This window comes from Cannabis sativa, chromosome 9 (assembly GCF_029168945.1).
Source record: "Cannabis sativa cultivar Pink pepper isolate KNU-18-1 chromosome 9, ASM2916894v1, whole genome shotgun sequence".
NCBI classification, from domain to species: domain Eukaryota; kingdom Viridiplantae; phylum Streptophyta; class Magnoliopsida; order Rosales; family Cannabaceae; genus Cannabis; species Cannabis sativa.
Window position 1 is genome coordinate 57712002 of NC_083609.1, and position 27745 is coordinate 57739746.

Here is a 27745-nt window from a genome sequence, read left to right on the forward strand (position 1 = left end):
TTAAACTTAAATATTTATACCGCAAATTACTCTATAAACTTCTACTAATTGAATTACTAAATAACTTTTATTATTGAAAAAAAAACTCCCATTCATAGCAAATATGTATTTATATATTTAATATTGTTTAGTCTCAAAACTCATATTTTTTTTATTTATTTGAAAATTTTGTCTCATTTTTTTTAATATATATATTTAATAAGTGATGAATAGTAATTTGATATCTTTGAATTATTATTTTGTAATTTTGATTCCTTCTATTTTCTAAATATTAATAATTTAATGAACTAATTTATGTATTTTTCCTAACATTTTGTAAGATAGTATAAACTTTTACATATAAAGTTTAATTATTGTCTTTTTTTTAAAAAAAAAAAAATTGGTAGAGTTCAATGTATATTCAAAGTTCATTAATTATATGTGTTCTTTTCTTTTTTCTTTTTCTTCTTTTTTTTTTTAAAAAAAAAAAAACTATTTATAATGGATGTAATGATATTTTTAAATTAATATTTTGTAATTTTAATTTTTTTAATTAATAATTAATGAAATATTTATTCATTTTTCTTGCAGTAATTTATACATATAGTTTAAATTTAAAGATATAAAAATGAAATTAAGTTGTCGTAATTTTTATTTTAATCTTAATTTTTTTATGAAGATTCGTTTTAATTTTACGTATAATTTGGAGTATTTTGCGTAATTTGATATTCTTGGTTTTATTTAAAAATATTTGTTCGGTTCTATTATTTTAACAAATGTTAAGTATACTATTTTTATTTTTTTCTTAGACTATGTAAAAATATATATTGTTTTATAGGCAAATACATTATCATCAGTACTATTTTATTGTGAAGTATTGAGATAAATCATTTTTTTTATTTATATATAAATATCTTTATATATTAAAAGTGCCTATCTAACGGCAATTCTTGGTTTAACGATTCTTGGTTTAACGATTCATTTTTTTATTTAGCCTTACACGATTAACTTATTAACGTTAAACGTTAACAAATAAATAAACCCAATAATTAAACTCAAAAAATTAAACAATCTTTTTTTAAATTAAAAAAAATATCTTACCCACATATCTCTCTAACAAATCCTACCATTTTTGAAATTTTTTTACACGGCTAAATTCAAATTTCAAAAAATAAATCCAATAATTAAACCCAAAAAATTAAATAATATTTACGATTAACTTACATATCTCTCTAACAAACTACAATTTTTTGAAATTTTTTTACACTGCTTCATTCAAATTTCAAAAAATAAACTCAATAATTAAACCAAAAAATTAAACAATCTTTATGATTAACCCATTCATCACCCATACAGGCAAACACAACAAAAGCCTCTCTCTCTCTCAATTTCACGAAACAGAATGCAATCATCAGTTGTTAATTCTCATTGCTTTTGGTAAAATTTACACCTTTAATACTTCTTTGTTACTTTTGTTGTGTTATTTTGAGTGAAGGTGGCTTTATAATGAGCAGATGAAATTTTAATACTTCTTTGTTACTTTATAATATCGAGACTTTGAGAATTGAGGGTTCCTTCTTTGTCTAATTTAAATTTATTATTCAAATCTCTCTAAATTAAATATTATTTATTTTTTATTCATTTATTTCCTTCCGAACTCATAATATAATACTTAATATAAAACATAGCATACGTGCATCGCACGTAACAATATACTAGTATATATATATGCTTATAAAACTTAAAAAGAGCAAAACATCCAACACTAAATCAAATTTTTTTTTTTGACAAAGTGATTAAAATCACTCATGAATTTACGACGCTCACGTCCGCCACCGGCGCTGGAACCTCCTCGAACCAGGATAGCTCATCGTCTAACCGCAGAGCATGCTTTGCCAACCATAGGCCGCTAAAATCTTAGAGCGAGCCCCATGGGACAAAACTGCCCCCGGAAATTTAGACAATAAAGCTATAACATCTTCCAACAACGCTCTCAACTCAATAAAATACTGAAGTTCCACCTGAAAAAATATCAAAAAACAGAATAAAACTTTAATTAGAAAACTATTCAAACTGAATAAAATCAACTAACCACCAAGACTAAGCAACTAGATCTCCCTATAAAATACTAGAACTAGCCAAAGGGAGTACCCTTTGGCTAGTAACAACTAAATTATAGCATTCTACTTCATAACCTTCATAATCCCTATTCCTTACCTTTACCCTTTTAAACAAACATAAATAAAATTTTCCTTTTAATACCCATTATTCCTTAAATATTCAAAATATTATATACTAATTCTTTCATTTATTTCTTAAAAGTATTACTTATTTTTAGACTAAAACATGACAAAATTCTTAATAAGTCAAATTGTTTATTATATTATTTATAGCGTAAAACATGGTATCTATAATCTTTATTCAGCCTAAATTAAACCAAAATTGTATTAATATCCTTAAAACTTAAGATTGTACCTTTTTCGTAATACCTCTTAATCATACATTTAATTAATAATATTAAATTAATATTAATTAATCCAATTCGGTATTATGACATAATGCTTCCTTATTTATTATTTAAAAAGATGACCTCCTAATTATTATACCATTCAAATTATTATAAAAACCATTAATATTAGTATCTTCCTATACAACTAATAAGGTAACAATCTCAATACTTCATTAGCATTTACTTCCCATTAATTTCAATATCTTTCCAAAACTAAAAATAAAATAAAACAAAATATTCTCAATTCACAATAAATGTTCCTACCTCCAATTAATTACAAAATCCCACATTTATAATTTACATACCAAAATTAATATTATGTTATCTATAATGAACTCATATTTATAATTTATATAGCCAAAATTAATATTATTTTATCAATAATAAGCTAATAAGGCAATAATCTCATAATTATATACCATAATTGTTAGCTATTAAATTTTATAATATTTTATAATTAATGATATCTTGTAATTTTAACCAAATTACCCTAAATAATTAGGGACCAGCCATAAATCAGGCGCGAAAACCTTGAAAGGCACCAAAGCCATAATAAGGGCGCAGCTCATCCATCAAATTTGTCCTTCCATTTCTTCCATCAAAAAAGCTAATACCACTCATCCAGAAATTATTTAAAAATACAAATAATTTAATAATTTTGGTACATTCCCATAATATTGATAACAAACCAAAATTCCATAATAATTTGACTTCCCAAATATATCTGCAATATATTCTCATTAGACCATTGGTATTACCATCTCCCTTTATTACAAGATCCTCAATATTCTTATTCTTCAATTTATTTAATTAATTATAATATTAGAATTTGAATACTAAAATTTCAAACACGAAAATTCCTAAAAAAATGTAAACCAAAATATAGCTAATAGGAATTAGTGTTTAAAGTAAACCCTCTTAAACCTTATTTCAATTTAAAATATTCTTTAAATCATACCTTAACCAAAATAATCTTTTTATTCTGACTAATAAATATGTATAGTGCATAACTTTAACTTTAAAATATTATTCTGACAAAATTTTCTTATACATTCAATATCGGAAAATGTGAAAATTTAAACAAACTACCCTAAATAATTAGGGGCCCAACCATATAATAGGTGCTAAAGCCTTGTAAGGCGCCAAAGCCATAAATAATGGCACAAAATAGAACAAAATCAATATAAAACAAACCTATAACAAAAATAACAGTATATCCCATTATATCAGCTCACCGAAAAAGGAACAAAATCAATAACAAACAACAAGATGAAATCAACTATCCACCGTTTCAGCCTTCAACTCAACACGACACTGACCGAGATCTCCTAGGCTCAAAACTAAAGTTAAAAAATTTAACTCAAAAACTTCATCACACTGTGCAAACATTTAAGCAAAAATTCTAAAATCTATAGGCCTTTCATTAACTCAAAAAGAAACCAGCATAAATTCCCAAACAAACCAACTACAAACAATCTTAATGAATCTAAAACTAAAGGATTAGTGTTATCTAGATTCACATTCTGTATGTATATACAATCTGTGGCACAAAATTGAAAAATAAAATAATATAAACTAGAGGAATAGTGTTACTATGATTTAGAAATCCGTCTCTTATGGAGAAATTGGGGTCTCACGGGCCAAGAAAATTTAGGTGATTAAAGATTTTGGGTTCAAAAAGATATTTCTAAAATTCATAACTCATATGAATATCTAAAAAGAATGAAAGATTTAAGTCAAAAACAAAAAAAACTCACCTCATAATCGAGTTTTCAGTCCAATCCAAAAGAGAATGTGAGATATCATTCAGATCTGATCTTTTGTTTTCACAGAGTAATATAGAGAGAGATTGAACATATAGTATTATATATTGATTTTATTTTATTTGATCTCTCCTTTTGTGTCACTTATTAACCCACCATGGATTATAATTTTTTGGCAACTATTAGTCGTTGTTAAAAGTGCTAACCAACATATAAAAAAAAAAATTTAAAATAAAATGAGAAAAACTTAAAAATAAAAATATAATTGAAGATCGATCGAGCAATAACAAACCCCTCTGTAGTCTTCAAATAACCGTGCAAGTTCTCATGATCACCACACTTGCAGAAGAGAGATTGCAGGCCCATGCTGTCTCTACCAACGTCGTGCCATGTGATATCTATCGTCGCTAGCTACTACAAAAGAAGGAGAAGGAGAAGGATCAAACGAAAACATATCAGATAAAGGAATTATGTATTTAAATAACACTAAATCAAATTTGTATAGTAGTATATTTAATTTTGTCGCTTAATAATTCGTTAACTCATTAGTTTAATAATTAAATCTATATAAAGATAATATAAACTCTATCATATTAAAATGTGTATATAGCTAACTGTAAATATGTATAATTATTTTTAAAAAATATTTATTTAATTATTATAAGAATTAAGTAATATGTCTTCTTTCAAAATAATTATTTTTTAAAGAAAAACTAAAAAATGCCTCACGTGCATAGCACGAGTACTCTCACTAGTAGTTATAGATATATAAATAATATTGGAAAAGATTGTCATGGGATTTAAACCCACACTATTGTGTAATGTGTCATACACTCATCACAACCCACCAAACTATGAATACTTGTTGTTTATAATACACTTAATTTTACTTAAATAAAAACATAATGAGACTTTTCATTTTTTATTGGGGTTTTTACACTACATACTGAAATTTTCAACTTTTTTTACTTTTTTATTGTGAGGCGGAATTTTTTTCAAAAATAATGTGGTTTTTTTCAAAAATTCTATGTAAGTTTTATACTGTGTACTGTATTAAATTTTCACTGTTGTTTCACGATTATTTTTTAGTTGTTATACTATTATTTTAATTATTCCGTTTTGTTGTTTTATAGTTATTTTATATATAAAAAAATATTTTTGTAAAAAAAAAATTGTGTGATTGTAAAATTATAACCTTTTGCCAAAATTCAATATTTTTGTAAAAATTCCTTTTTATTTTGCCCTCGGAAAAGTATGGGCGCATGCCTAGGGCCCTAGCCTGCCTATGGCTAGGGTCGGCTCGGGCTCGGCTCCAACTCTATCCCCATTAGAAACATGTGCATCCATCCTATCATTTCTAGTCTCTTTCCTTCCTACCAAACATAACCTAAAGATTATTATTATTTATTATTATTATTTTTTTTTATATATATAGATTAATAAATTGAAAGGGATATAATTTACAGAGATTAATTAGGTGAAAAATAATAATAATAAAGAAAAAAGACCAAAAATTGGTGGTAGGATCTTAGAAGCTCACAACCAAATCCAATACCCAAAGTCACCAACCCATCCCTTCAGTCAATCTTCATCACCATCATCATCATCATCATCTTCAATTCACGATAACCCAATTTCAATTCTCTATCTTTATCTGTACAATTTTCTGTTTTTCCCATTTTACCCCTTCTGATCCCTTCTAATTTCTCTGTAATACCCTCTTCTTCTTCCTTCGACTATGGCGGTCTCCCGTTTACTCCTTTCTATAACAGTTTTTTATGCGTTACAATTAGTTTCTTCTCTGCCTTTATGCGATTTACAACAGTCAATTTCATTTTCCCATGTTCTTCAGTTTCAATCTCAATGCCCGCTATCGATCTCTGCGAATCTACCTCTTCAGGTACGTTAAAAATTGGATCTTTAGTTTTAATTTTCGTGGTTTTTATTAGGGTTGTTTGTTGAATTAGGAATTTAGAGGATTTTAGAATAGAGATAGAGAGGAATATTTTAAGAACAAATATGTATGAAATGTTTGGGTTTGAGCTTTTTGAGATGAAAGTTAGGGAGTTGAAATTTTGTATTGGGTTTTTAATTTCATTGGGTTAATAATATGATTTGGTATAATACTAAAACATTGTTCAAGGACAAAGACTTAGAAATTATTGACTTTATACTTTTGTTTGAGTGGCTAGACCTAAATGAGGATGGAAAAATGTAATTTGTTTGATTGAAACTATGGTCCTTAAAAATTCATGATTTTCAATTATGCTGAGTTATCTATACAATTATGGGTTTCTTTATGGTTTGATATTGTTTTTGTATATTCTAAGACTATAATAGAGATATTCATTGTATAGAATAGGACCTTGATTCAACCTACTCCATGTTTCTTCTTCCTTCTCCTCTGTCATCCCCTGTAAGTTGATCAATAATTTATAATTTTTAGGTTTTGAACTTGACTGACAAATAATCATCATGAGGTTGAGATGAAATCATTTTTTCTTTGAGAAAGAGATGAAATCAAATTTTGGTAACAAAGAAAATAATATTTGTTCATGAACTCCATGCTCTCTTGCAGTCATTGACTTATATGTTGAAAACATAAATTTTTAGATTTTGAATTTGACTGACAAATAATCATCATGAGATGAAATCTTATTTTGGTAACAAAGAAAAGTGTTTTTGTTCGTGTTCTCTTGCAGTCATTGATTTGTATGTTGAATTCCCACTTTCATATGGGGATGCAATTTTTGTTTTTTAATCTTGAAATTTTTGTATATCCCATAAATCAGTAGGTTTCATTACTTGATTAGTGTCATAGGGTACTAGGGAAAGAATTGGAAAGATTATGCAGCTCATGTCTTACTCTCTTGTTATTGGGAGCATCTTAATCATTTCCTTGCCACTTCTCATCTTGATAAAAAACAGAAACTCTTTCGGCTTTTGTTGATATAAAAGATGGTAACTTGGAATGGGTGTTCTTTTCAAATAACTAAAAAGAAAACTAATTCCTAGTTAAGTCTGTAAACAAACAAAACTCGGCTTTTAGAATTGCTATGCCATATAGCTATAGCTATCCGAATGTAAAACCCTCTCTACTTTCAAAGTTCTTTTTTTCCCCTTGCCTGCCTGCCTCTCTTTTCACCTAACTATTGAGCTGGGCCATTTCCAGCTGAAGGGGTCGCCCATGTTTTGGCTGTTCTAGTTGAGGGTGCCAAATCTTTTCTGATATGAGGTACAATTAGGATAACAGCCAGCTGAAAAAGTTAGCTAGCTATACTTGTGAATCAAATATTGCAAGGTTTGGACCCAACCCAAATTCTGATTTGCAAGGAGAGCTTCGTGGATTTTTGAGATTAAAAAAAGCATGTGCTGTTTTTATTTTAAGAGTATGATGCCTTATTGAGTTAGAAATATGGATGACTTTGAGGCTTACTTATTGAGTTAGAAATATGGATGACTGTGAGGCTTACTGTCAAGCACACTGTCATTTTAAGGGAAAATTCCAAATATGTGCTAGCATCTCAATACTTATTGCTTTATATAGAAGAAACAAATGGGTAGGGGTTCTGTTGAGACCTCTATAAAATTCTTGTCTTGCACCATGTAACTACACCATGATTTAAATATCTCACCTATGTGATGATGTAAACTTGCATGGAGGCCTTTAAAAATAGATTACTCTTTGAAACATTTAAATTGCAAAGCTTATTATTTTTGCATGTGAATGTACATAAAACTTTGGCAATTTTAACTTGGTCGCCTTGCCTTTGTTTGATAGTTTTGGGAATTGAAGCTCAGAAATTTGAATATTGATAAGGTTTTAAAGTATCACATATATATTAGAGTGTGTGTGTGTGTGTGTGTGTGTGTGTGTGTGTGTGTGTGTGTGTGTATATGTTACTTGTATTAGAATGATTCTAAAAAAATTGTATTATCTATTTTATGCATGTAGGATAGAACATTTCTACAGTCCTAAAATTCTTCGTTTATTCTTTACATAAATGTTCTGATATATGGTAGGCAAATTGATAACATTTAGAATTTGAATCTAGAGGTATGACCCTTTGTGATTACCATCAATGTAAACCAGTGTTCACATACTCGTGTTATTACTCATTACTTTATGCTTCATGGAGTTCTGATAATATGCTTTTAATATAAATGAAGGTATATTCTTTTAACATTTCTACAGTCCTAAAATTCTTCGTTTATTCTTTACATAAATGTTCTGATATATGGTAGGCAAATTGATAACATTTAGAATTTGAATCTAGAGGTATGACCCTTTGTGATTACCATCAATGTAAACCAGTGTTCACATACTCGTGTTATTACTCATTACTTTATGCTTCATGGAGTTCTGATAATATGCTTTTAATATAAATGAAGGTATATTCTTTTAACATTTCTACAGTCCTAAAATTCTTCGTTTATTCTTTACATAAATGTTCTGATATATGGTAGGCAAATTGATAACATTTAGAATTTGAATCTAGAGGTATGACCCTTTGTGATTACCATCAATGTAAACCAGTGTTCACATACTCGTGTTATTACTCATTACTTTATGCTTCATGGAGTTCTGATAATATGCTTTTAATATAAATGAAGGTATATTCTTTTAACAGTCACTTATTTCTTTTTTATCTTCAGGTGACTGGAGGCTTCCTTGACAGAACACTGACATCTAAACAGAAAATTGGATATACAGCTGTCCTCTTTTATGGTTCTTGGTGTCCTTTCTCGCGTGGTGTATATCCAAAATTTGAAGCACTAAGCTCTATGTTCCCGCAAATAGAGCATTTGGCAGTTGAACAATCTTCAGCAGCACCAAGGTGTGTTATTAATTTGACCTGCTTGGAATTTGATGATAATATATTTGTATTAACATACTTGCTTGTTTTTTTATACTTAAATAATAGAGGGAAAATAAGCTAAGTAACATTGGATTTCAAAGATAATGTATTTCTGCTTATATATGGATTTGCTTGATCCTAAAACCGGCAACACTAGAAACCATCACCCCTAAGATATTTCAGTTAAAACTTGCGTATAAACCTTGGAATATTTATCTATTTCCAATCATTGCATTATTATATCCAGCAAACTCCTCTGTTGCCAATTGATCTTTCTTTGTAAAGCAAAAATTAATGAACAACAACAAATAGGATCGAGAGTCAAGTTTAATTAACAAAGTTCACAGAATTGTCTCTTTTGAAGTTGCAGCGATATTGTTAGTTATAATGTTTAGCCTTTTCTTCCTTTGTTGCAGTGTCTTTTCAAGATATGGAATTCATAGCCTGCCTTCAGTATTTCTGGTGAATCAGACATCAAGAGTCCGGTATCATGGTCCTAAAGATCTGTCCTCCCTTGTCCAATTCTATGAGAAAACCACTGGTAAGATTCTTTTCAAGATAGAAAATATTTAATTCTTTTTCTGCTTGCTCCATTACTTTCTGATTTATGTGAATACGAGTACATTATTCTGGTGTTAACTATATCTTAGTTTCATTATGTTTGTAAATAATCAGTTTGTACTACATTGCGCTTAATTCAAATAAATCAATGATCTTTTAACTCTCTAGAAGTAGACACCACCCTTTATTAAATCGAGTGTCTGTCCAAAAACTCGTCCTTCCCTGTTATTTGTCTCTAACTACCCCCAAACGTTTCCAAAACCGTGCTTTCTTTTCAGTACCAAATGGCTTTCCTTTCAATACCAATACACAATCATGGCAGTACCTGGCCAAACTTATTGATAATAGCAAAATGATAAAAAGAAAATGTTGCCTTAAACCCAACACATCAAGAGGAAGACAGTGACATATCTTGTCTTCTTGTATCAAATTACTCATGTTTGTCCTACCATGAGATGTCATCTCATCAATAGGGACACATGTTTTTCGTCGAAATTATTGATGCTAGCTCATCGATATGTAATTATTTTCCTGTTCCAACTGTTCGTGGGAGGTTGTCTTAGTTGATTTTAACTGATGTAGGGCCCCTTTTCTTTCTTTTCATATTCTCAAAAATATATTAATTATTAAATAATATAAAAAGACTAATTATACATTAATTATCAGTAATCTTCCTCACACGAAGGAAGCAAAATCGAACCAGATTCGTTGCACTGTTTCTATCATATGTATAGAAGTATGTCAATGATGTTGAGCTTACTGGTCTTCAGCTCTTGACCCGGTCTTTTCTTTAAATTCAGATTTTGTATCAGTTGACCCCATATAAGTTTGACATATACTTACTCATATATCATTTAATGGTATTGTTTGACCCACCTCAATGTTGATACATCACATCTGGGGTTGAAGAATGGGGGGAAAATGTCAGAACCCTTTAACTAATATGTTATATATCTATGATTTGCATAAAGAGAGGGATTGGAGGATCATGTGTTGTGTATTTCGAGCCCTGGGAGACGCTTGGGTTGCATATAAGGGTGCTTTTTAACTTCATTCATTTTATTGGTTTGTGGTTTTTTTTGTTAGGTAGGATCAATATAATCCCTCTCCTTTCAATTGAGGTTATTCTTCATTTTTTTTTGTTGCCAATATTAGGGTTGGTTATGATAGAACCCTAGCAGTTGATAAACGCTCAACACAACGAGTCAGACTAAAATTCATTTCCATTTAATTGGATGAATGAACAGAGCTGTTATGGAAAACAACATGTTTAGTTACTTTGAGAGGGTCGGGCGTCTTGTACAATCTGAAAAACAACCTGAACCGAAACCCCAAACAAGCGAGTTGGGGACAACTGGGGTTAAGACAGAGAGGAACTTGGGATTTATGGATTATTAAATAAAATAATATATATAATAAACCTCCAACAGAAACGGGCTTTCGCTGTGTTGTTGTTATGCCTTTCAATTTGCAATTGTTACCGTTATTGTACGTTTGTCATCGAGAACTTGATTGAGATAATTACTAATTCCTTGATTCCCTAGTATTGTACTTTTGCAGTAACCTTCAATGAACACCACATTTGCAGAGCTATTAAAGCTTACCTTTTGTTTTGGAGCTGATTTCAAATTCCTATTTATGTGTTTCAGGACTTGAACCAGTCTTCTATGTAGACGAGGAGCAACCAATTGGCTTGGAAAGTGGTGAAAAGTCCATATTTCAGTCAATGAACGGTTCAGCTTTAAAAGAGGTATCGAAGAGGGAACCATACTTGGTTTTCTCTATATTGTTCCTCTGTTTCAGGGTACTCGTATCCATTTTCCCAAGGGTGTTATCTCGCGTCAAAGCATTCTGGGTCTCGTGTGCTCCTCACCTGAATTTGGGAATAATCAGAGAAACGAACCAGATAATGGAGCGAGTCAGTCACATGATAGACGTGAGCGGTTTCTGGACCAAGCTGAGACAATGCAAGACTAGGAATTTGCGAGAAGGTGCAAGGAGTGCCCGAGTTTGGGCTTCTTCGCTTACTTCCGTCTCTTTGGGTGAGGCTTCGTCTGCGAGAACATCTCAATAAAGCGGGACATAAATCTTGTACACGAAATTTGAGGGTAGGAAGGAAGAAAAGAGCTTGTTTGGTCTGGTCCTTGAGTCTCCGGAAAGGTAGTAGTCTCTCTCTCTCTCTCTCTCTCTCTCTCTCTCTTTCTCTCTTTCTTTCTTTCTCTCAAATTATTATATTGGTAGTGATGATAGCTGAAGCTGTTGTCCTTGTTTGAGTTGGGATTTTTGGTAAAAGGCAAACAAGCATGTAAATTTGCGAACAGCTTTCTCTTTTTCTTTTCTTTTGTAAATTATTTGCTCATCTGACTAACATCTTTACTTAACCAAAAGTGGAATGTAATCAAATTAACCTCTCTCTCTCTCTATATATATATATATAATATCATAAACACACCAAAATAGGAGAAAAGAGGTGACAAGAAAAAAGTACTTGTGTTGTGTTTTTAAAGGTGTGACGAGAAAAGGGTGTTGCGTTTGCTAGTTTCGTCGACCTCGGTCTCGACTTAGTGATGCACTCATCATAAAACACCCTATGGCCGCACCACATAATGTGTATGTGGGCATTTTTGCACGCGTAGCGGTGCGGCCATGGAGTATTTTAGGGTGTTTGGTAGCTTTGTCTATCTTCCACATTTAAATTAGGTGAAAAAAATGTGTGATTTTTATTCTAAAACTTGTTTATTTTGTATTTTAGTCTTTTACTCTTTAATGGAGTTTATTGCGTAGACACTGCAAATAAATTGGAAAATGAAGCACTTTAAATTGGATTGAATTTGTAACAATGTTTATTTATTATCAATAAAAATAACAACATTACTTTTTTAAATAGTACTTAATTGTCTTTGAAATGAGAACAAGAAAACGACAAGTAACTAATTTAGGCCTATCTTGAGGAATTAATATACTATTTTTGGGTCCATTTTTTGAATAATTTAAAATTAGTTATTTCTAAATTAAAAAATACCTGTATTCTATTTGATTCAGCCAAATGGTTGGGCAAAATGAAATTACATTTATTGTATTAACTATTGCTTCGAGCTTATATACTCTAAATTGATTTGTTTTCTATTTATTTATTTATTTATTTATTTATACATATGGTTTTAGAGAAATGCTAAAGGGTATCAGTAGTGCCTAACATGATCCTATATCAATATTACAACTAAGTATCGTGTTCCATATAATTTAATATAATACATTTTAGAGAGTATCGTTAGCCAATCGTAACGCGACATATCGAGAAAGTACTAGGCACTACTGATACCTAATAACAATGCTCATGGTTTTAATATGAAGAGTACAAAACAATCTCATTTTATTAAAATCGTTTTCAAAGCTTTGACTTATTTAAATTAATATTTGAATGGCATGATTCAGATTATGTACTTAACAAATTGTTTCATGTACTCACTCAATCACATATTAACAAGTTATAGTACATATAAATATATTTGTCGTTTTGATTATATCAAAATACATTAAACAATTTTCGTCAAACAAAAAAATAAAATTAAAATACATTAAATTATTTTGTCGGTTGGATTCATTGCAACATAACTTTTAACCTTCAAATTTAGTCAAGTTATTTTTAAAGTCAATAATACCATTTTTTTTTTCCTTTTCCTTATTTTTTTAAACCTTCATCCCTTTAAATTTATGAAGGTAATTTGTATTAATTAGTAAATATTAATAAGAAAAACTAAATTTACATAAAAAAAATCTTTTCAAAAATTGAAACCTTCATTTTTATTTTTTACTTTGCTTAAAAATATAATATTTTATATCTTTTTTTCACATCATTTTTTTTTTTTTTTTGAAGGACTTTTTCACATCATTTTTGGTACTCTTACTTCTAAAAACACTTCAATGTATAACATTCTTTAAAAATACTATAATTATGATCTCACACATTATTATTTAATATATATCCTAATTTTTAGCTACAATAATTTTTTAACTTCAATTTTTTATTAAGAAAATGAATAGCATCAATGCTACAACATATCATTAATGCAAATTTTTAGAATGAAATTTTTTTTTTCTAATGGTATAACATCTCAATATTTTATCACATAATATGTCCATCTTACCGTATTCTTTAAAATTTTATCATTGGAGATACTCTTATAAGCCTTGTGATTTTGTCACTATTGAAACATGAAATAGAAAAGAATACAAATAAATTTCTCTTTTGGCAACCAAAGAAGAAGGCTTATAATGAAAATTTTCTTCCCCATAAAAAAACGAGTTTTGAATGCTTGATGGTTTTTCAAATAACCTCCAACTCTTTTAGCATTTTGCTATTTATAATATCTTTTTTGTAATAATAGAAGAAAATGACTTGGAACTAGCTAGTAACTTAACTCGTATCAAATTAGAATAATAGTTGTGTAGTAGCATACTATGAAAACCAGAAGATACAAGGAATATTCATTTTATGGGAAAATAAAAATATATAATTTTTTTAATATAATATAAATAAAATCTTAATAAAGATACTAGCTCTTGGACAGTTGTATAGAACCTTTCACTTTCATATTTTTCTTTGTTTAACAAACTTTTACCCTATCATTATCATTCCCAAGCAAACTCTCACAAGCAACTATTCTCTTCTCTTCTTTCTTTCTTTCTCTTGACCCACCAAAGGAATCTCTCTCTCTCTCTCTCTCTCTCTCTCTCTCTCTCTCTCTCTCTCTCTCTCTCTCTCTCTCTCTCTCTCTCTCTCTCTCTCTCTCTCTCTCTCTCTCCCTCTTATAGTGTTCAAAGTGTTAAATTAAAAAAACACAGACCAAAAGACACAACCTTTGGTGCTTTGAGTAATATAGACACTTTCCACACCCATGACTAAACAACTAATTAAAACCCTTTACCCAAAGTTACCATTAAACACTATTATTATACTAATCAAACTTGAAAGAAATTGATAAAATGGACTAAACGACTAATTAAACTAAACCCCTTTATCCATTAGACAACTAATTAAACCCCTTATATTTATTTTCTTGTTAATGTTACCATTAAACTAATATTATACTAATCAAACTTGAAAGAAATGGATTAAAATCCCCAATTGTTAAATGACAAAAGCAATAAAATAAATGAAAACAATCCAAAGAAGGGGGCAATTGAATTGAATTCTCTCTCCTTAGTGGGCCCCATAATTGATGTACCAATAAAAATCTTTCCTTTAGATAAGTAAGAATCCCAAAGCCTTATTATTATTATTATTATTAACATTATTGTTCTTTGCTTGATTATGGGATTCTTTTCCAATTTCCACTCCAAATTGCAATAGCCAAGGAGTGAAGAGAGGAGTGTATATGAGATGACCCTTATGAAAATTCTACACAAAAATCCATGAAAGCCCCCATTTTTGAAAAACCCTAAACCTAAACCTAAAACCAAAGGCAACAACTTTATAACTTTGGCTATTTAAAGCTCTCACCTTTATCATATTTTTTTGATAATTCAATATGGCACAGAAGGAAATTATGGATCTTGATGAGTGGGAGCTCATACCAGATGATGGGTTTCTGGGTTTTCGTGAAGATTGTTCTGAAAAGAAAATCCTTTACAGAAAATTGAGTGGGAATACTAATTCAGACCCAAAAGGGGTTCTCAATGATTACTTCAATCCAGGAAGATTGCCTCAAAGGGTACCGAGTCAACTCGTTCCTGTACCGATTCCAATTCCAATTCAGCTCAATTCTACAACAGCAGCAACAAAGACACGTGGCGAAACCCCAGATGATGAAGATGTGGTAATTGCAGGTGGTGGTTTGATTGAGGCTAATCAAGATTCAGTCTCCAACGTTTCCTTCAAGAAAATGAAGAAAGAAAATGAATTTGTCGACATGAAAATGGTGGAATCACCAAAGTCCCCAACCAGAGGAGGTTTTAATATGACTCAGATTGATGCTGGTGTGTTTAATTTTGATCATCATGACAAAATTGAAGCTGAAAATTTGAGTAGTGGTGGTGGTGTGATCACTTCTCCAAGATTTATGAACATGAAAAAGATGAGTGGTAACTTGGACATGAAGGAAGATCATAACAAAAATATGGATGAAAATAGTGATGGTGATGAAGATGAAGATGCTGATGATGATGGGCTTAACATTTGGAAATGGAGTTTATCTGGGATTGGAGCTATTTGCTCTTTTGGTATTGCTGCTGCTACAATTTGTATCATCTTCATTGGAAGCCACCACAGAAACCAACAGCACAATCACAAGATCAGATTTCAGATCTACAATGATGAAAAGGTAAGAACAAAAAGGAAGAGTAAAAAATCTTTCCTTTTCTTTTTATTTTTTTTTAGTTTTTTGTTAATTTTCCATAATTGAAAATATCCAATTGAATTTTGATCTCAATGATTAAATCTTTACAAGTAATGAGTAAGATTGATTGATTTTGTTAATATTATGGGGTTTTGCAAAGTCACCCTTGTTTGTTTTAGTCTTGAAAATTGAATGTGAAGAAGATTGAATTCAATCATCTTTCCTTTTTTCTTTAATGTTTTGTTAATTTTCCAAATTTGAGAAATACCCAATTGAATTTTGACTTCAAAGAATAAATTTTTACAAGTTATTGGTGAAGATTGACGGATTTTGTTACTATTATTGGGTTTTGCAAAAATACCTTGTTTGTCTTGAAAATTAAAATGTGAAAAAGATTGAATTCAATCATGTTTTTTTCTTGTTTAAGAAATACCCAATTGAATTTTTGACTTTAAAGATTAATTTTTTACAAGTAATCAGTGAAGAATGACTGATTTTGTTACTATTATTGGGTTTTGCAAAAACACCCTTGTTTGTCTTGAAAATTGAATGTGAAGAAGATTGAATTCAATCATCTTTCCTTTTTATTTGAGAAATACCCAATTGAATTTTGACCTTAAAGATGAAATTTTTAAGATACTAATGGACCAAACTTAATGAAGACTTCTCAAGATTAATCAATCATGATATTATTAATCCCTTTTCAAACCTTAGTAGATTGATTGATTTTGTTGTTGTTATGGGGTTTTGCAAAAACATCCTTATTTGTTGTAGTATTGAAAATTGAATGTTAAGAAGAAGATTGAATTCAATATTTAACACAAAAAGATTTGGTTAATTTGCAGAGAATGAATCAAGTGGTACACCAGACAAGCAAAATGAATGAGGCAATGAATGCAGTAAGAGGTATGCCTTTGAGTAGAGCTCATGTTACCTATGGAGGTTACTATGAAGGTCTTTAGATACAGTCTCTCTCTTCTTCAACTAAAAAATGGTGAAAGTTTCTTGGCCATGGATGAATTTGATATGCTCTATTTTATTACCATCTTTATAATTTTCATATATATATATAAATTTTAATATATCTGAAGGTATCTCTGTTTCTGTGTTGTAGTGTTGTACATAGTTTTGTTTGTTGTGTTCTGTATATAATTCTCTCAGTTCTGCTTTGTAATATTATAGATTACTTAGCTCTTTTACTTCTTTAAGAATAAATTCCAATGATTATATAACTTGGCATATTAGTTTGAGATTTTGGTACTTGTTGTGTGTATGTTAAGTGATTATATTTTATGGAAAGTCAAAAAAATTTACTCTAGAAAATGGCATTCTTTCATAATTGATTGATTACAAAAAAATATTTTTTTTTTTACCCAACATTATTCATATTTGCAAATTTAATAATAGTGATAGTTGATATACTCAACTTTCATTATATTGGCTAAGTTGGGTATAATCACATACAATATTATATTTTATTGTGAAAATATGTAAGAGAAAGGAAAAAGACCTATGCATCCACTAGCTATTTTCCTTGATAAAAAAAAAGCCTTTGGTTTCGATTGAAATTCACAATTCGCGTCACGTGACTGTGTAGAATTAATTAGGATCTTACAAAATTAATGTTGTACAATCATCGAGCCACGTAGCTTAGGTTGTAAGTTTCGATCAGAATTCGGGGTTAGTGGGAATCCTACAAAAATTACTGCTCGGCAAGTTTTGACTAATTTTGTGTATCCACATAATTTTGGAGCTTGGGGTTAGTTTGGATCTTGTAAAGATTATTACTTGAAACTAGCTTAGTTGAGATCCTATAAAGATTAATGCTCTATAAATCTCGACTAATTTTGTGTAGCCACGTAAAGTTGTGAGTTTCAATTTAAATCTAATGTATTACTCAATCTTTTTTATTTGTAACACTCTTTAATAATTTGCATTTTAGAGAAATCCAAACCATAATCCTAAGAGAAATGCTAAAAGGCACTAGTGGTGTCTAGCACCTTCCTATGTGTCAATATCACTATTGGTTCAACTAAGTATCAGGTCTCATATAATTTAATATAATAATTTTTAGGGAGTATCGATTGGTAACGTAACATGTCGTAAAAGTGCTTAGACACCTTGTGCCTAATAGCAGATTAATCCTAAACATGAATTTGCATAAAGTAAAAGACTTTTTGAATCGAGAGAAAACACAACATTATTGACCATATTTACATTGTAGAGATATTTTTCTTGGAAGCAATGACTTTGATTGAACATCATAAGAATCCATACAAATGATATTTATTGAGTTCATCCCAATTACCAATTGCTTGAATAAGACCCAATGAGAATGCCAAACACTGCCTAATGGTCAAAAGTGATGACAAGTGTTGTTTCAAGAAAACTTAATTTGATTTTGACATTTTTCTTTATTTTTTTGTGTTGAGTACCATGTATATAATTTTTGCACCTAAAACTTAAAATCATACATGGCACTAACTTCTATTGGCCACGTGGCCTTTTTGGAGCTGTATATGGCACTAACTCTTCAGTTAGCCACGTGGCATTTTTGGAGCTGTATATGACACTACCTCTTGAGTTGGCCACGTGGATGATTTTCGTAAACTTGGATTTTACTTAAAACAAAATGAATATACACAGACTACACTAATCAACCACAAGATTACCCTCACCAATTTAATAAATTTTTTTTTGGAATTAATGATAATGGAATAGAATGAAAATAATTTTTCTTTTGTTATGTTTTTATTTTTTTTCAACTAAATATTATTTAATGAAATATTTATTATATGAGTTTGAGTTAGAGAAAATAGAGGTTGAAGGGAGTAGACTTTAAGAGAATATAAAGAGATTAACATTACTACTATTTTAGTTTAAAAAATAAGACTCACTTACAAACATAAATTTTTTAGTCATTAAAATTTAATTTAGATTTAATATTTTTATTTCTTTCAAATCTAAACCTCATATTAAACACATTATTAATCTAAAAAGTATCAACATTTACATAAGAATATAAATTTTTAAAAATATATATATATATATATATTACATATTAAAAACTCTATATATTATGAAAAAATTATTTTTTTTTTAATTCATATATAAATATTGTGGCCGATCCTAATGATGTGGCACATAATAAGCTTTAATTTAGATATAAATAATTAGTCATTTTGTATAATATTTAATCCATTTTGTCAAGTTTTGTTTCATAAAAACAATTATTAACATTGTTACAGAAATTGAATAAATATGTAGCAAGCATTGTGCAGTGATTGAAAAATCATTTTTTTAATTTTTTTTTAGTTTGTATGGTGACAGTTTATATAACTTATATAAAGTATAGTTATGGATTCTTATATCATAAGTTATTACTTTATATTTGGCAATTAAAAAATATATAAAACTGAAAAAACAATTATATATGTGAAGAAATATATAAGAGTAGTGCAAGTTTTAGTCTAATCATTATACCAATTAATATGAATTTAACTAGTACTTTGTCAATTTTAAAGTAAAAGATTTTGAAGCCAAAAATAAAAATAAAATAAGTAAAAGTTCTAAAAAGATAAAGTAATAGAATTTCAAGGATGGAGTATTGGATTACTCCAAAGATTTTAGTAAACCAACATAAAAAATATTGAGAAATTTTTTTCCCAAAAGAAAAAAAAAAGGAAAAGTGAAAAGTGGATAAATTGTTCCTTTGCTTGCAGAAGAAAACAACATAAATAAAATAAAAGCCTAATTTGTTTTGAAAGACAAAAACAAAACCAAAAAAAAAAAAAAAAAATTATGGCTAATTAGCAATTTTTTCTCTCAAACTTTGACATATACCAAATCATGCCCATGAACTCTTTTGGCCGTTAAAAATTTCCCCTGAACTATTGAGATTGTTAGATTTAAGGACTTTTGTCTAATTTAATTTCAGTGATTGTTTATGTACTAAACCACGCTCCCCAGACTTTGATATTTACCAAATCATGCCCCTCAAATTTTGATATGTACTAAATCATGTCTCCTGAACTTTCATCCATGTTAGAATTTTTTTACTAAAATTAGATAAAAGTCCTTAAATCTAACAATCTTAATAGTTCAGGGGGAATTTTTAACGGCCAAAATAGTTCAGGGGGCATGATTTAATACATGTCAAAGTTCGGAAGGAAAAATTGCTAATTAGCTTTTTTTTTAATGGGGTGATCTAAATCACATTAAAATATTTTTGAGAATACATTAGTAAATAGTACGGTAATTTTTTTAAACGCAACATAATTTATTGTCTAGCCCAAAAATATGTTTAATCTTTTTCTTTTCTTTTTTTACTTAGAAATAATATAAGAAATAATTTTTGGTTTTTCTAAACAAATACTAAGTATTTTTTTTTTTATCACAAGTGATTTGATAATATTATTAATGTAATTAAAAATATTCCTTGTTTTTATGTATAAAAAATGTTGTTTTAATTTTGTTTCTACAAAGAAAATATGTTATTTTTCTCAACCCATTTAAAAATCTATTTTATAAAAACAGGACTCAAATCTCAAACTACTAAAACTTGTTTTTTTTATATAAAAATTATTATTATTATTATTATATTAAAAGACATATTCATTCCACATTTAAATATATAGTTGATTATAATGTATTCATTTCACCATCTTATACTCGAATTCATAACTTTTTCATTGATATAACATATAAAACATAGAACATATACACATTTCCATTATTTTATTATTGTAAGAACAATAAGTAGAAATTGTATAAATTTGAGGAGATTGTTGGCTTATATATTAACCAATTTGAGGAGTCATAGTTACAATTCCATTTTCATTAACACGAACACGAACACGATTACAACGAAATTGGGTGTCGCCTTTAGCATTCTCCTTCACAACAACGGCATTAACCGTAGGATTTTCTCTTTCAATAGTCTCCTCAGCAACCTCACCTTCCACTCCTACCAATTCGGGCCATGATGTCTTTCCTGCAAATATATAAAATTGTTATATTTGTTAAGAGTTATTTTTATCAAAAATAAAAAAAAAATAAAAAACTTTAAGATGGATAGATTCCATGTCCTAAGACCCATCGAAAGTTTTTATAAAATTTTATCTAATGTCCTAAGCCCATAAGTATTTAATTTTGCATATTTTAATTTAATATAACAAGACACTATTTCATAATATTATTTGACACCCACTAATAATTAATAGTAAAAGTATAAAATAACCTATTTTTTATAGATAATGCTACATAAACTCATGTTCGATCTATATATATAGTACATAGCAAATAAAAATGAGAGAATTAGATTGAAGAGAGAGAGGAGTAATTCTATAAGATTAATAGATAAAAATATATACCTTCACAACTCATATTTTTTCTAGCTGAAGTAGTCTCTGATTTTTGTAATATATATGAATATGATTTATTGTATTAGGTATAGTTATAGATTGATTTTGAGAATGGGTTAGAAAGGGATGCCCTATTTATAGATAGATTTTGGGTTGGCTTGCTGGCCCTTAATTATATATTTTTATTACATATGGTATGATCTATTTGTGTTTGTCCATTATTGACTATGCATCACCACAATTTTCACACCTTAAAAATAAATATAAGATAAGAACATAATAATAACATAGCTAGTGAAACTAGGGGTGTTTAATGAATTAGACCGACCTATCTTGATCCAATTTAGTTATATATTAAATAATAAATTTAACTATTCGTTCGATTTAATTAATTTTAGCATCCAATATAGCGATCTAACATCTAATAGATATTAGATTTAATCGGTTATATCTATTAGATGTATTTCATGTAAATTTATTTAATTTGAATTTATTTAATATTTTAGACCTAGTATTTATTGGATCAAATCGGATCCATTTAATATTATTATTATAGATCCAATATCTATTGGATTAAATTGAATCTATCTAATTCAAAAGAAAAAAGTAAAATTTTAATATAAATTTTCATATATACATATATTTATTTTCTACGTATAACAATTTAAAATCTAATTATTCATTTAAACTAAATAAAAAATATTAATTAATTTGATTAAATATTGAATGTATTAGATTTATCTGATTTAATCCGATTAGATATTTAAAAATAATGTTCAAAATATTATAATTGAATATTTAATATTTAGCAATCGGTTATAATTAAATTGGTCAATTATTATTAAATTGGATTGATTTATGCACGTTTCTAAATGACAAGTGTATTTGTTATAATCTTATTGAGGGTTATCTATGAATAATGGTATCTTAAATATCTCAATATATATATATAGCCCACGTGAGATATATATGTGTTTATATAGAAAGATAAGTACAAGAACACACAATAAAATGTCAATAAATGCATACAAAAGACTATAATATATTACTTGATATCCACTAGTAATATTATATACCAAGAGGGATATTAATTAGTTTTAATATGCTCTTGTTGTATATAGATTCTCACCATATCTTAATGAGAGATTGTAAATTTAATTTGTAGTAAGTATAATAGAATTATTAAAAATTGATAATTAATAATAATATGAATTTAAAATTGTGTATATTATAATTAACCAAAACAAAGTAAGGCAAAAGGAAAATCATTCTGAATTTATTGTAGGTACATTTCTTTTTAAGGAAAAAAAAGTATGTAGTATTACTAAATGTTTGAACCTTATTTTTAATATTACAAATTATTTTAATTTTTTAAAAAACAGGTGAGAGAAGCTGTTGTAATAACAATGTACACAATTTTATAAGAAAAATTGAATTATAATTTTTCTAAGCATTAAAATTGAGAGAAAAATGGTAGCGATATGCAAGCTCTCAGTTGGTGGCGGAGCTGATAGCGATATGAGAAGGTATTACAGCCGCCATTCAACGCCGAGTGTCTTTGTTTGAGGTTCGCTCGGACTGCTTGCAAGTTGTCCGTCTTATTAATGGTGCTGAGGTAGGTTGTCGGCAGGAAGACAGTCTCATTGTGGAGATTCAAAGTCTACTTCAGCATCATTCTGTTACTGGGGTGCGGTTTGTTTTTCGGGAAGCGAATGTAGTTGCTCATGTATTAGCCAATTATGTTTTGACCAACAAAGTTAGTGCTATGTGGATTGGGGTTTCTCCCTCTTGTGCTCGTCAAACGATTGAACGTGACTTGTCATTTCCTTGTAATCGTTTAATTGTTTAATGAAATGTCTTTTCCTCCAAAAAAAAATATATATATATAATTTTATTTCTTATTATTAGTAAAACGTGTATATATATTTATATAGATTCAATGTATGCGTGTATTCTTGTATACATAAAACTACATAAATATATACACAAGTATGAAATGTTTATTGTGATAACAAATACTTGTCATTATATACTCTTATTATATTTAATTTATTTGTTTGTGTAGCTATATGAAAAAAAAAGTCAATAATGAACAAACACTTGAAAATCTATAAATAGGGCATCTCTCAAAGCTATTCTCAAAATCAAATAATATATTTTCTTGTATACACAATTTTAGAGGCTTGGTCTTTATTGTTTGAGCAAAGATGAGTTGTGATGAAGGTATCAAAATTTACCAAACTTTTTACAATTTTTATTTAATTTTAATTTATATATATATATAACAAATATTTAACATTATTAATTTTATAAATATATTGACAGGAAAGACATCGTGGCCAGAGTTGGTAGGAGTAAGAGGTGAGGTTGCAAAAGAGACTATTGAAAGGGAAAATTCTACTGTAAATGCGATTGTTGTTTCAGAAGATTTTATTGGCGATCATCAGTTTCGGTGTGATAGAGTTCGTGTTGTTGTTGATGACAATGGAATTGTTACTTCAACTCCTCAAGTTGGTTAATTATATATATCATTTGCAACATATTTTAATTTAATTAGTTTTATAAATTGGTAAGTTTTTATTTATGCATTGTTTCTTATGTGTTGTAATAATGTGTGTATGTTCTTTGTTTTATAATGTAATATCAATAAGATCGTTGTAAATGATCAATTATAAGTTTTTATTTAATGATCGTTGTTTTATGCATTTTTTTTTTTTTATGTGTTGCAATAATGTGTGGATGTTCTTTGTTTTTTGGTGGAGTCGTAGCTATTAGAGAGTTTGTTTTATTTGTTTTTATTCTGATGATTCTATGTTAGAATTTGAGATAATATAAATAAGGTTTTATCTCAAAACTAATTGATGTCAATTAGTTTTGAGATAAAACCTTATTTATATTATCTCAAATTCTAACATAGAATCAGAATAAAAACAAATAAAACAAACTCTCTAATAGCTATACGACTCCACCAAAAAAAAATAAAATTAATTGACAATGAAATGAGTAGTCCATTCATCTTATATATGTTAGACATTTATATGTATAATATAAAATATATGATGTGTATATAACATGCGGAATAAATAAACATATACACTATATGAATATAAGGATCGAAATACCTCCAGCCATTGATTCTTTGAGCATTAATCCCACATAAGCTTGATCTGCAAAAGAAACCGATTGATGTGGGTAATCGGGCTTCCTCGCTCTCTCAACTCTCTTTAGATGGATTTTTCTGTTATGAACAGAATGAGTGAGGATGTGACAGTCAGTAGTCCTGTGATCCGTAAGGGGAAACACCGGGTAAGCTGTGCAATCCCACACCGCCTGGGGAAGGTCAAGTGGGATGATTCTTAGACTGTGTAGGTATGGGACTACACAGTTAAAGAGAGCTTAAATGGATTGATTGGTACTACCTATATCAACAAGGTGCATCTTGTTTTTCGGTAGCCCATCACGAAAGAACTCCACAGTTAAACGAGCTTGACTTGGGAGTAATTTCAGGATGGGTGACCTCCTCGGAAGTTTTCCCAGGAAACGTGCGAGTGAGGACAAAGCATGCTGGAAACACTCGTGTTGGTCTGTAGGGTCAGTCATCAATCCAAGAAGCATCCAGAGTGGCGTACCCGTGTATAAGAGCCATTAGTCCGTGGGTGTAAGGGTCCAATGGAGGCTTGAAGCGGGGACGTTACAAATGGTATCAGAGCCTTGACCCAGCCGGAAGTGTGGTCGACGAGGACGTCGGACCCCGTAAGGGGGGGTGATTGTGACAGTCAGTAGTCCTGTGATCCGTAAGGGGAAACACCGGGTAAGCTGTGCAATCCCACACCGCCTGGGGAAGGTCAAGTGGGATGATTCTTAGACTGTGTAGGTATGGGACTACACAGTTAAAGAGAGCTTAAATGGATTGATTGGTACTACCTATATCAACAAGGTGCATCTTGTTTTTCGGTAGCCCATCACGAAAGAACTCCACAGTTAAGCGAGCTTGACTTGGGAGTAATTTCAGGATGGGTGACCTCCTCGGAAGTTTTCCCAGGAAACGTGTGAGTGAGGACAAAGCATGCTGGAAACACTCGTGTTGGTCTGTAGGGTCAGTCATCAATCCAAGAAGCATCCAGAGTGGCGTACCCGTGTATAAGAGCCATTAGTCCGTGGGTGTAAGGGTCCAATGGAGGCTTGAAGCGGGGACGTTACAAATGGTATCAGAGCCTTGACCCAGCCGGAAGTGTGGTCGACGAGGACGTCGGACCCCGTAAGGGGGGGTGATTGTGACAGTCAGTAGTCCTGTGATCCGTAAGGGGAAACACCGGGTAAGCTGTGCAATCCCACACCGCCTGGGGAAGGTCAAGTGGGATGATTCTTAGACTGTGTAGGTATGGGACTACACAGTTAAAGAGAGCTTAAATGGATTGATTGGTACTACCTATATCAACAAGGTGCATCTTGTTTTTCGGTAGCCCATCACGAAAGAACTCCACAGTTAAGCGAGCTTGACTTGGGAGTAATTTTAGGATGGGTGACCTCCTCGGAAGTTTTCCCAGGAAACGTGCGAGTGAGGACAAAGCATGCTGGAAACACTCGTGTTGGTCTGTAGGGTCAGTCATCAATCCAAGAAGCATCCAGAGTGGCGTACCCGTGTATAAGAGCCATTAGTCCGTGGGTGTAAGGGTCCAATGGAGGCTTGAAGCGGGGACGTTACAGAGGAGCTCGGGGACCGAGACCCTATATTTATAGGTGAGATACTCCATCAGTATCTGCGCCACATTAATTGTCAGAATATTTTGACAATTAATTCAGGAAATCAAATCAGGTAATGAATATAGAAATCTGACCATATATAGAATATTACATAATTGATTTTGTCCAGATTCAATGAATATAAAATATTCATGTAACAGAAAATCAATTATTTATTTATTTCCTTATATAGAAAATCATTTCCTTAATTAGAAAATAATTTCCATAAATAAAATATTCTAATATTCTCCCACTTGGTCAGCATTTAGACTAAAACATTCAAATCCAAACGTTCCTCATTATATAATAAACATACGAATCATAGCGACATGTCCTCATTATAAGTCGAGTATTATCTTCTATGTATTACGATATATTTATTATATAACAATGTACTTTATGTGGCAATGTACTTAAGTGAATAAACCCTAACCCTTATGTTTATTCAGGTCCTCTTACGATAATTTTCTCAGATGAAATTAAGGTGCACATAAATATGAGAAAATATCGAAATTAGAGTTTCATTAAATAATTTTTGGTTGTACAAATAAAAAACTGCATATGGGTTAATTGAATCCCATATTTACTTTATGATCCTTGAATTTGTGTTGTGGCATGCCTTTAGTCAAGGATATGCGATCACCTAATTCAGTTTGCGTGATTAATGACCACTTATCACGCCTTTTTATGGCTAAATACTTAATGTCGATATGCTAGCTTCGACCAGTACTCTTATAGTTATTAGCCATAAATATTGTAGCTGAATTTATCGCAAAATTTTCTTAATGGCCTAATGAAACTGTAATTCTGAACTCTAGGCCTACTATGAAACTCTATAATACATCATACAAGATGTATCCTCAAAACAATAAATGAATCTAACTTCTATAGTGAAAATAACAATCAAGATTCTCTACAATATAACTTACTGGTAATCTTAAGGACGTAATAAAATATTGATTTACGTGAATAAATACAACCAGTGAAGTATGTTAGAATCTAATTGGTTAATTATATTTCCAGATGGTCAATTCATCTTAAAATATGTATGAATATAATTTTTAGTATCTTAAAGATACCTCATCACTTTGTATGAAAAATAAAGTGGTCTTAACTTTAGTTATTCTGATACTACTTAACAATCCTGAAACAAATGTAATGCAAAGTCTTATTCAGACTCTTAGGCATACATTAGGCTTCTAAAATAGAAGCAAATGAATGTTCTTAATTTATTCTCACTCCATATCATTTTTCAGATGCTGGTTCGAGTTGAATTTATCACACTTAAAGATAAAAGTTATATCTGATGAATAATACATAATTTTATTTAATCAGAGATGCTGTGGCTACTCTCTAATTAATTAAAATTATATATATTATTTATATTCCTTATCTCAAAATAATAATTTAAGATATGAATGATTTCAACTTATATAGAAAACTTTTATCATCATTTGCAAGTAACATATTGTCGACGTATAAAACAAATATTACTCCCACTAACTTTCTGGTATATAATTATTTCCATAATTCTCTTTTCAAACCTAAAGGAAAAGATGATATAATACCAATTTGTGAGATGTTTGTTTTAATCTATAGGTAGACACTTTAAGCTTGCATATGTTCACCA

The 27745-nt window shown here is 29.7% G+C and overlaps 2 protein-coding genes across 2 annotated transcripts; both read left to right on the forward strand.

Moving 5' to 3' along the window:
• The first annotated feature begins 5706 nt into the window (after positions 1 to 5706).
• LOC115721828 (5'-adenylylsulfate reductase-like 5) lies at positions 5707 to 12082 on the forward strand. Its single transcript, XM_030650908.2, has 4 exons — positions 5707 to 6151; positions 8908 to 9089; positions 9527 to 9651; positions 11321 to 12082. Exons 1-4 carry the CDS (start codon positions 5990 to 5992, stop codon positions 11743 to 11745), a joined length of 894 nt encoding a protein of 297 aa, XP_030506768.1. The 5' UTR covers positions 5707 to 5989; the 3' UTR covers positions 11746 to 12082.
• A 2735-nt stretch (positions 12083 to 14817) lies between these two features.
• LOC115721825 (uncharacterized) lies at positions 14818 to 17332 on the forward strand. The gene is made up of 2 exons (XM_030650906.2): positions 14818 to 15994; positions 16855 to 17332. The coding sequence occupies exons 1-2, from the start codon at positions 15203 to 15205 to the stop codon at positions 16969 to 16971; spliced, it is 909 nt and encodes a 302-aa protein (XP_030506766.2). The 5' UTR covers positions 14818 to 15202; the 3' UTR covers positions 16972 to 17332.
• The last annotated feature ends 10413 nt before the right edge of the window (positions 17333 to 27745 follow it).